At 40.8% G+C, this 11,635-nt stretch overlaps 1 protein-coding gene across 1 annotated transcript; it reads left to right on the top strand.

Moving 5' to 3' along the window:
• The first annotated feature begins 51 nt into the window (after nt 1-51).
• fbln5 (fibulin 5) lies at nt 52-11,399 on the top strand. Its single transcript, XM_035673864.1, has 11 exons — nt 52-445; nt 588-642; nt 902-950; nt 1,126-1,407; nt 6,070-6,192; nt 7,075-7,191; nt 7,341-7,457; nt 8,010-8,132; nt 8,606-8,732; nt 8,876-9,071; nt 10,629-11,399. The coding sequence occupies exons 1-11, from the start codon at nt 402-404 to the stop codon at nt 10,788-10,790; spliced, it is 1,395 nt and encodes a 464-aa protein (XP_035529757.1). The 5' UTR covers nt 52-401; the 3' UTR covers nt 10,791-11,399.
• Nucleotides 11,400-11,635: the final 236 nt, after the last annotated feature.

Here is an 11,635-nt window from a genome sequence, read left to right as displayed (position 1 = left end):
AACGACACAGGAGTAGCAGCTTGTCGGAGAGAGTGCGCCGCTGTGGGGCCGCTGTCTCTCTGCGCGCTCTGACTGGAGGGGGCTGGCTCTCCCTGATTGAATCCAGCTGTTGTGAAAGCGCTCGGAGGGGGCCCGTCAATTTGCATTGCTAAATAATCCGTAGAGCCGACAGAGTGGGGCAGAGACAGAACAGTCCATTTTGAAAAAGGCATTCCTGCAACAGTTGGTCAATGTGCCGGAGCTTCAGCTCGACCAGACAGCGGTTAATGAAAACCTGGTGTCGGCTTTCGCGTAAAGGCGCATAGTTGGGGGGTGGCGAGAGCCCTGCTGGGTAGTGGAGAGGGGATTTGGGGAGAATTTACGGGTCGTCTTGATCTTTCCTTTGAGAGAAACCATAAACCATGCTTTTTGAAATACGTGGCTTCAGGTTTTGCTCCTGTGCAAGGTCAGTAATCTTCGTTGTATTTCTGAATGTGGCTTTACTTTTGCGTAATGGACTTAGCTGAGTTGTTTTTGCTTTCGTTATGTGTTTGAATGAATATGTAACGGGATGCTGTCTCTGTAAACTTAAAATCCCCTCTTTGCAGGATGTTGGCAGCTCTGGTATTTATTCTGCTTTGTATCCAGCCTGGTCACGGACAGGTAACATAACAACTTCCTTTCCTGAAGTCATGTTTTCATTCATTTTAGACTAAGGTCATGGTCATAGCCTGCATTTTGATGTAGTCAGCTGCTTTATTTACACAAGAAAACTATGTTAAATAGCCACACAATCAATATGTAGAGATAGAAAGGCAGATTGAAGCAGATAAAACTCTCATAGAAATACATATTTCATGAGTTCAACTCCAGGTGACATGAATTATGGTCAAAAGAATTATGGTTGATCATCTCTCCTCAGACCTGCACAGAAGGTTTTGCATATGACCGCAGGGCAAGACAGTGTATAGGTAAGTGACTTGACTTCAACTATTGTGAAAAAAGTTATATTTTGGGCTTGTATCTAGAGTAAGAACACAGTGGAGTGTGATAAACTAACATAGTAGTAAGAAGCAAATGGATCACAAGCCCACAGATGTTCTGGATGCAGGAATGGCCTTATCAGTGCACTTCTCTGTTTTCCAGATGTGGATGAGTGCCGTACCCTGCCAGATGCTTGCAGAGGAGACATGCGCTGTGTGAACCAGAACGGAGGCTACCTGTGCATCCCAAGGACCTTGTACAGCCAGCCGTACAGACCGGACACCCCAGGCCTGCCAGAGCGAGGTTACCCGGACACGTCGGTCGGATTCTCAGAAACCTTCCTCCCAGATCCCCCGAGATCTGTGGAGCCCAGCTACCCCAGAGTGAGGACAACTGCGCAATGCATCCTGGGATATACTGTTGCAGAGGATGGCAGCTGTAATGGTGAGTCACACATCCTCTGATTTCAGTAGTGGGATGAATTACCTAACGTTAGTACCAATACAATAATCTACAATCAAGCAGCAAAATGTACTTAAAGAATCAAAAGTAAAGGCACTTGTTATGCAGAAAAATGTCTCCTGTTACTGATATATTACCATAAACACAGTCATTACATCTACTGTGTTGCAAACCTCACAGATTTAAAAATGTGGAGGAAATACCACATCACGTCTCTGTTGGTCTTATCTGTCAAGATTCTTCAACTTCCCGTAAACTGCTGCTCATTGTTTTCAGTTGTTTGCTTATAGCATCCGCACAAAACCTTGTTTGGTTCTCCACAATGGGTCAGCATGTACTACCCATTCATCACAATGTAGCCAGTGAGCCCGAAGTCAGTTTGTTGTTTCTGCAACCACAGTTGGATCGTGAGCCCTTAAAGTGAGGCTGTGTCTGCGTGCACAAGTTAAATATACTGTACCACCCAGGCTGGGAGGGTCATTTTAAAAATGTAATGCAATACAAACATTAATTATCTGTTAAAATGTAGTATAACAATATTAAAGTAACATAGCTTGATTACTTTCTGTTATTTTTGGTTTACCTCAACACCAAATTTGTTGTATTGTATACGCACTGTGCATGTGCATTGTAGTATATCATTCTTTATTTTAATCCTGCTAATAATCCACACTTTTACTGAATCTAACTGTAATCAAATTACATATTTTATTTAAAGAAAGAGTGATTTTTACCTTTTAAATTGGTCTATTTTACTTTGATGCAAAATCCCCAGAAATATAATTTTTTTACTTTTCTACCATGTTTATCGTCTTGTAACCTCTCAGATTTATGATCAAACCCTTCGACATCGATCCTGATCCCTTCAGTTGGGAGCCACTTTTAGATGAGGGTCAGATTAGCTCTCCTAGAATCACTTTTCCAACAGTTTTTAAAGCCATCAGATCCTCACTTTTAGCGGTTCCCTTGGCAGCTGCAAGAGTTAAGTGAGTCTTAAAAGGTGACGTGTAGTGAATGTTCACTGTTCAAGAGATGCAGGGGTGGATGATGGTGGTCTGTCCTCTGCTGCAGCTGTTTCCAGTTTCTAGCCCCTTTGCTGAATCTCTGCAGCGACTCTGCTCGAACCATGTGAATATTTTGAGAGAGACAGTCCCCACATCTGCCACCTCCTGCTGTTTATCAGATGTTAGAGTGAAACTAGATGGACGAGGTGACACGAGGGAAAGGCGATGCAGGCCAGAAATTCAGTGTAAGTTATTGAAGATCGTGGTTGAACTCCAGGGGAATGCATGAATCCATCAGATCGCAGGGACAGATGTTGTTTGATGCTCGGCGTCGCAGCGTGTCTGCCGTCACCCAGCCGGAGCAGAGGGGCCTTCAACTTCTCACAGAGAGTAAATTTCTGCTTTCTGATTGATTCTGTTAAATTTCACAACCACAAGAGATCCCAGCTGTCAGATAAACAGTAAATGTCTGATGCCCCCCCCCCTCTCCTCCGCCACAGCTGTCTTAAATACATCTTACCATAATTACCACAGTGTGTCCAGCTGGGACAAGCTGTTGAAAATGGACTCCTTAAAGTCCACTTGGGCCATTTTTCTGTCATTTTGGATAAATCAGCCGTGACCCTGTAATGAGTGGAAAGTGTACACATATAGTACAGTTTTCTCCTTCTAAAGAGAGCTTTAGAGTTTAGCTCATGCAGAAATACGGACTGTTTCCCTTTGTAGGGGAGAAGGCCCTGTCAGGGAATCGGCACACAACCTTGTTTGGGTAAACTACACCATCAGAGTGCCAAAGATGAGGTCATTTGTTGCCAAATATGTGCCTGAGCCGGGCCTGGAGAACAGGCATGCCTCTGTGGGGGCCAATCGTAAGGAGTCCTCACACCCCTGAAGGCTGGTGTGTGTGTGTGTGTGTGTGTGTGGTGATGTAATGGATTGTTGATTGATGCTGCTATGGGGCAGAAATTACACAGACTGTGACTTCCTGTCTGAACTTGCAACAAACATGGCTTTGTCTTTAAAGCTAATGGCACTACGCTCCATCAGTGTCACTAATGGCACCAGTCTGGGAGAACAATAGGACAAACTTTCCCTCTGGTATGCGTGTATGGATCTGTGGGGTTGTGTTTCCAAGGTCAGATAGTACTGCAAAGGCATTTCACAAGCAAGCATTATGGCATGTTATTTCTCTCTTAGCTGATTTTTGAAACCCATCCTTGCAGCAGCAGCATACAATTTACAAAAAGACATTATTGTTTATCCCCGGTTGTGTCTAGACATGCAGATACACTTTCCAAACCCACGTGCAGCTTTAACAGCCTCCACTCTACAAGACTTCAGAGCCTGGCTGCAGGGATTTCCTCCAATTCTTCCACAAGAGTATTAATGAATTTGGCCACTGATGTTGGGTGATAAGGCCTGGCTCACCGCCTGCATTAGCGGTCATCTCAAAGGTTTTAGATGGAGTCCAGGTCAGGGCTCTGTGCAGACCACTCAGGTTCTTCCATACCAATCATTACTTTGTGGACCTGGCTTTGTGCACGGGGGCCATGTTGAAAAAGAAAAGGGCCTTCTCCAAACTGTTGACTCAAAGTTGGAAACAGAATTGTAGTCTAAACAGTCATTGTATGCCATTGCATTAAGAATTTCCATGTCTGAACTGTAGCTTAGCAAGTCCAAAGTAAAAAAAAAAAAAACGTGTCACAACTTGCAACTGCACTTGTCGGATTTACACATTTTTTGTGTGGATTAAACAAATAACAGATAATAGATAAAGAGGTGATTGTAAGTGGGTTTTGGACACAACCAGGCTAGCGGTGTACCCTCTGTTTTCTGTCTTTAGGCTAAGCTAAGCACCAGCGTCCCACTGAAAGGACAGATAATTCTTGTCAAGAAAGCAATAAAGTGTGTTTTACAAAATGTTTAAATATTCCTTTAACTGGAACTATGGGGGCCTTGCTTAAACCAGTATATGGACAAGGGTGTCCCCCATAACTCTTTCCAAAAATAGTGATATTCCACAGACTTTACTGTGAAGAATCTTCAAATATTCTCCCAAAGAAATTCTCTCTTCTCCAATAAAACTATTACAGCGAGTTTGTAGATGTAGCAGAATAAGCTGGACATATTTCCAATATCGTTTTTCAAGGAGAACATATGAAATTCTATTCACCTTCATTACTGGATTTACTGCAGACATTTTGGAGGAAGATAGCTCAAAGATTCTGCACATAAAACTAAAACTACCTGCCTGAACGGACACTAAAAGTGGCAGAGGCCGGGTGAATTGGCCCTTTAAGCTGTCATATGAACCAGAGTGTTATAAGTGAAATAAAGCCTCGATAGTTCAGCTCTCATCTTGTTTTAAATTTCACATTGGACTGTACTGTTCATTTCCGCTCATAAATGTTTTTCCTTGAGTTAAAGGATTACATGCTCCTCTGCGGCTGTAGAAACATTTCCGACCTTGTGGGCTTTCAAAACCAACAGATAAACTCAAGAATGCCTGATAATCGATCTGAAAACAAGACTGTGATATTTCTCTCGTCACTCAGTTATAAATTGCTTCTGATCACATTCAGAGTATTTTCCAATGTGGTTTGAGCGTAGATGATGAACACAGCTGACATGTTAATCTTTGCAACCGAGAGGACCTGGCATTAAAAACAACTGTGGGATTATTTGGGATCAGTCTGTGTACAAACTTGGTGTGAAAATCTTTCAGCTGGTCAGGTTTTCTCAGTTTTCTTACTGTGAACTACATTCAGCCATTTCATACAAATCCCATCCGTCATGTCTTCCCTGAAGCTGATCAGGATTGTCAGCAGCAGCTCATGAAACAGTCTATATAAGGAGCTGAGCTGAAACACTCCTGCAAGCCTGTGTGTGTACGTTGGAGATCTGCAACAAGGCTTACAGTACACATGGGGTGCAGATGAAGACCATTCAAAGAGGTTGACTGGTAACTGCAATCAGGTGCTGGGGCCATGTAGCTTTTGGCGGGCGGCCCAAGCACTCCGGGCCTCCTCCACCCCCGTGTAGGGCCAGTGGTCCAAGTTGGCACAAAGGGCAGCGGTCTCACCGACAGACGTTATCGCTTATCATAGCTGCCTGTCCAAACAGAAAGCCAGGCTCCCACCCGAATCCCCCACCGTTTTTTCTAAAGATTGGTGACTTCATGGTCTGAGAACCATAAACAGAAGATGGAATTCTTGATTTGTCATATCCTCATAAGGAAATGTGGCTATTATGATGTAGTGTGTGAGCTGCTCCAGGGGCGTCAAAGGAATTCAGATTGTAATCTGAGAAATCTTTAATCCTGTGCAAAAACAATTGTAAGCTGATGCTGTATTGAAATGTTAGCTGTTGTGTTAAGAGTTTCTTAAACACAAAGTGATGAAAGCCTGAGTGGTGGAGAAACAAACCAAATCAGCAGGGTAAATTCTAGTCTAGTGGGAATGCATGTGAGCAATATATGTAAACCTGAATCTATCTATCTATCTATCTATCTAAATCTATCTATCTACTTCTACTCTATTCTATCTATCTATCTATCTATCTATCTATCTATCTATCTATCTATCTAATCTATCTATCTATCTAACAACATCTCCTCTCTCTGCTCCTTCTCTTGTTCCAGATATTGATGAATGTGAGACAAACTCTCATCACTGCAACCCCACCCAGGTCTGCATCAATACAGCAGGTGGCTACACCTGTTCCTGCACTGAAGGATACTGGCTAATTGGTGGACAGTGCCAGGGTGAGTAAACTGTTTTTAACATTTTTAAACATTAGCATGCCGTTCCAGTGTCTAACATTTAGGAGGATGTATTGGGAGTAAAAAGAATATAATCACCCGAAAATAATTGTGTTTTCTTACCTTAGAAAGGGTTAGGGTTAGGGTTTTGTTTCAAAAAGGCATTGTATTCACAAGCTGTGTTGTTTGGAAAAGATCTGGAAGGAAATTAGCTGATTAAACATTGTAAAAAAGGATAATGTGAATTTGATGGTCCAGCAGTTGAGTTTGAAGTCTGCAGGTATTCCCATAAAATCACCAACAAGAGGAGTTTCAGAGTTATCATACAGCACCGGTCATTACCAGGTAATTAAGTGGAGTAATTATTCATTGAGATGGTTTATCTCTGTCAAGCAGGTTTCTGGTTCCTCGAATGGATTTTTCAATACTGTAATGAATCTAATTGCAGCCTTGAAGGTACAAAATTGATCTGGCAGTAAAGTGGATTGCACATGATTTGTAGTTATTGGCATCAACCACCATAGCGGTCCATTACAAATGAGACAGGGGCCAAGTGTGGATATCAGTGCAAGTATTTCCTAAAACTAAGACCATATTACTTGTAAGCATATCACATCAAGCAATGATTTAAAAAAGACAATACTGCTTTCTGTCCTGGTTTATTTAAATGCCATTATGACCTCTGACAGCTTTAGCCCTACTCTAGCAGAACAGCGCCCTCTTCTTGTTCTTTGCAGTAAAGCAGTTTAACAAAGTTTTTGCCAAATCAAATCAAAATTGTCTTGACAATTTTCACACTCGGTTTTTATTTATATGACAGTAAACAGACCTGCAGTACTGATATGTTACGGTTCATAACCAGCTTGTCTCTTTCTTTTTGACCAGATATTGATGAATGTCGCTATGGTTACTGCCAACAGCTGTGTGCCAATGTCCCTGGCTCTTATTCCTGCTCCTGTAACCCTGGCTTCATCCTCAACCCAGACAGCAGGACCTGTCAAGGTACACACACAGAAGCACACCCACAAACAATCATACACACATGGGCAAGCACATTGTTTCTTTTCTTTTCTTGCTGTCACACAGATAAACACACATGCACACTTCCATGCAGAGTACCGATGTTGTATTAAACTCGGTTGTTCCTCCAGATGTGGATGAGTGTGAAGATGAACCATGCAGTCACGGCTGCTTCAACACCTACGGCTCCTTCATGTGCAACTGTGACGAGGGATTTGAGTTGGCGGCCGACGGGACTTCATGCATTGGTGAGACGAGCCGGTTGTGGGCTTTTATATTTTAATGGTGTCTAATCAATATTTAATTTAGTATTTTAACAGGGACACACACTTCTGCATTCAAATTGAAATTTCATGGCTGTCTTCAGAGCATTTTCTATATGTGGGGCGTTAAAGTTTGACATACCATCATCGAGTAAGACTGATCTGTTCTGTACAATTTCACTTTTTCCCCACATATATATAACTATTACTTAACCTTGTATATAGTAACCTGTCAAAATGTAAAATAAAGAAATAAAAATGTGCATTTGAAATCTATGTACACTTATCTAGATTTATATTGTCAATGTTTTCTTTTATAGTGTTATACATTAGAACACTGTCTATCCATTCATATATTTTAACCACATATCCTGTGCAGCAGCCTGGAGAGGCTGCCAGAGTGTAAAAGGCAGAAATAAAGTGTAGACAGACAAATACATTCACACCTAAATCCTCTTTGAATCTGCATGAATATTGACAGTGGGCCCCCACAATCTTTTTCTGATGAGTATTAATCCTGCTTCTTTATCCCCGTAGACTTGGATGAGTGCAGCTTCACTGAGTTTCTGTGTCAGCACAGATGTGTGAACACCCCCGGTTCTTTCTCCTGCATCTGTCCGCCTGGATATTATGTATACGAGGACGGCAGGAGTTGTGAAGGTACGTCTGTTTCACCTCAGTTAGATGCAGCATCACAGAGAGCAAATATCTGGGCAGCTATAAATAGAAACATTACTTGAAAAACTGCTGGGAATTCCCTTGTTGTGTATAGTGATTATTTTTTAACAGGAAGGTTTTGAATATAATTTAATCCTGTGTTACTTTGATCCATTTAGCAAAGAATATGTTTTCATTATTTGTGTTTTTTATTTTGTATAAATGGCACATCTGTACTTTACTACATGTTTACTGATCAGTTTTTACATCCGCTAATTAAACAAGTGTCACTTTATTTAGTATTATTATGTATTCTGTTTGTTTTTTGTACCATTGTACCACCAGATACAGTCTTATTGTATTGTTGATGCTTTCTAAATGTTGTTTCTCTGATGATGATGATAATGATGATGATGATGATGATGATGATGATGATGTTTTAACTGACTTTGATTATTGTGTGTTTGATTTTGAAGATATCAATGAATGTGACACTGGTAACAACACCTGTACAACAGCACAAGTATGTTTCAATTTCCAGGGAGGCTATACATGCCTGGATTCTTTACAGTGTCACTCTCCTTACATTGAAGTTAGTGACAAGTAAGTATTACAGCTCCATTTTCAACCTTTGAACGCATCTTCATCTGTGTGCCATTACATTTATGTTCTTTGTCACACAAACATACCTTTATTTATTTACTTATGTGTTACATGTAACTCCTTCTGTGTCTCCTCCTATGCAGTCAGTGTATGTGCTCAGCTGAAAACCCTGCCTGCAGGGACAAACCCTTCACTATTCTGTACCGACACATGGACTTGTCGTCGGGGCGCAGTGTGCCTGCAGACATCTTCCAGATGCAGGCCACCACGCGTTACCCTGGCGCCTTCTACATCTTCCAGATAAAGTCGGGCAACGAAGGACGAGAGTTTTACATGCGAGTGAGTATTTCAGACATTAATGAGACACTTCACTAACCTGTAGATATGAAGGCGAAGGAACAAGATGAAACGATAAAACCTCATGCTGAAATTTCACAAGCAGACATCAACGCCTCAGAGGAATAAAATTAAATGGATTTCCTTTTTTTGTTTGATGGAAAATACATACAGGAGGAAGCAGTGGGTTTATGTTGCTAAAAGCAGCAAGCTACTCAAGTTTCTTAGCAATAAAGAGAGCAAGAACTTTGTAGTAAGTAAGTTAACAGACAAAGAGAACAGTGCCACCTTCAGAAACTCTGTACAGAACTGAGCAGGAAGGATAACTGCACTACTCTTTGAGTGTTAAGCAATATGTACAGAGCACAGAAACACCACAGCTATGAGCGTTTAGTTACCAAAATGTTGCCAAAATCATCAGAAATGGTCTTATGTGATTATTTTGCATATTATTATCAGAATCACTTCATGTGTATAATTTCTATTCACAAGCATCAGACTGAATATCACTCATAGTATCACACTCTTGATCTTTTCATAGAAACAAAATGATTTTTGTGATATACAAAAGTTGCCATCAAGGAGTAACTATGCACTCCTGTTTAATTTAGCCATTTAACGACACAATCCCTTGTTTTAATATAGTCTGCAGTGGGCTCTCAAGTCTCAAAATATAAAAAATTCTGTGGACAGATTTTGTCTGATATGGGGACCATATAAAGAAAGTTAAGGGCTGTAATAATTACCATGTTTTGGGGCTTCTATGCCAGATTTTAAATGTTATAAAATATAAAATATATTGGTTTTACTTACTTGAGCTAAATCACTTTCATATAGGTGTGATTCTGAACAGATTCTGAATACAAACATGTGTGGAAACATGAATTATTCAGCTCTAATATCATTTGTTTACATACCAACAGCCCTTTTCCACAAAAGATGTTTTGACATGTCATAATAAAATGAATGATGGTTAAATTACTGAGACATCTGAACAGAGCAGAACCATTGTTAATGTTAATAATAACACTTTTCCTACTATGAAAAGTCAAAATGTCTGTGAAAATGGCCTATAAACCAAGTTAACACAGTATTACATAGGGCACAATGCCTGTAGGGGGGAGTAAGTGATAGGCAGCCCTGACCACTCATGCAGTGTGCCAGGCCAGTAGAATGGCGCATAATTGTTGTATAATTAATAATAATAATTTGGGAAGGTGATTTTTGTTTCTCAAATGAGTAAAATACAAACTTAGAAGAGACTTTTTAGGAGGATTTCAAACTATAAAGATAATCTGTACCATGATTTAAATGACCACATGAGTTTTTACAATATCTTATTGAGTAACCTTCTGTTGTTTAAACAAGCTTTGCAGGTCTGACCTCATGCACTATGGAAAACACACTAACTTCCTTGACTTTGTGCTTATGTTTGAAGTTGTGAATCATACGACAAAAGCTCTACTACTTTCATTTCCTCCGTCATGCTTAGCTGACACATTCAAACGCTTCCCTGCACTTCATTCCTCACATTCCTCCCCTGTTTTCTTTATCTACCAGCAAACCAGCAATGTGAGCGCCACACTCGTCTTGTCACGGCCCATCAAGGGACCCAGGGAGGTGGTGCTGGACTTGGAGATGGTCACAGTCAACAATGTCATCAACTTCAGAGGCAGCTCCATCATACGTCTGACGGTATTTGTCTCAGAGCACCCGTTCTGAGTGTCCCAAATGAACTTCATCGACCCCCTAAGAATCAAGCTGCACTCATCTGCAGCTGATGTAATGGTTTGTTTGAGACAGCTTTTTTTTTTTTTTTTAACATTATGTCATCCTCAGTAAAGACACGTCCGATAAAGACTCAGCAAAGATCAGCTGATGGGAAAGCATCCCTATGCTGGAATCCCCACCCTGGTTTAATGGACACTGAGCTTTTATAGCTGCGATATGGACTTTCGACACAGAGGGATATTTATGGTGTACAATTTCTGACATCCTCTATTTAGAAAATGACCTGAAAATGATGGAAAGTACCCCCACCGAGTACCAGTGTATACACAATACAGTTTCCCCCCAGTTGTCTGTGAATTTTCATCCCTTCAGATAAGCTGTGAAAGTGACTTTTTATATGCCTGAATTCAAGAGCTGTCATTACATCACGAGTGCCACAAGATCATTGTCGTGTTTTTTTATGAGACAGGAGGAGAGTCGGTTATCGGAGCCGAAGTGTAATTGTGCATTTGCAGAGGCTTGAAATGATGTAACAATCAGTCATTAACTGAATTATTGATCACAGTTTATTTTAGTCCAATAAATGTCTTCACCACACAACTGTCCCTGCCATGAGCAGGCTCGTCAACTCCTGAAACTACATCTTATTTTGGGATTATATGAATGTAATATTTTGAGGGGAGACTATAACAAGTGGTGGAATTATTAATAACAAATGTTGGGGACACACATTTGGGGCATCTGATGCAAATATGGGGGATTTGGGATTTGGGATGACACATTTTGTAACTTTAATTTGGGAGGTTTGTGCTCACAATATAAATTTTTATTATTCT

This window comes from Morone saxatilis, unplaced genomic scaffold, assembly GCF_004916995.1.
Source record: "Morone saxatilis isolate NCDOM2014 unplaced genomic scaffold, NCSU_SB_2.0 Contig3, whole genome shotgun sequence".
NCBI classification, from domain to species: Eukaryota; Metazoa; Chordata; class Actinopteri; family Moronidae; genus Morone; species Morone saxatilis.
This window is presented reverse-complemented; position numbering and strand designations above follow the sequence as displayed.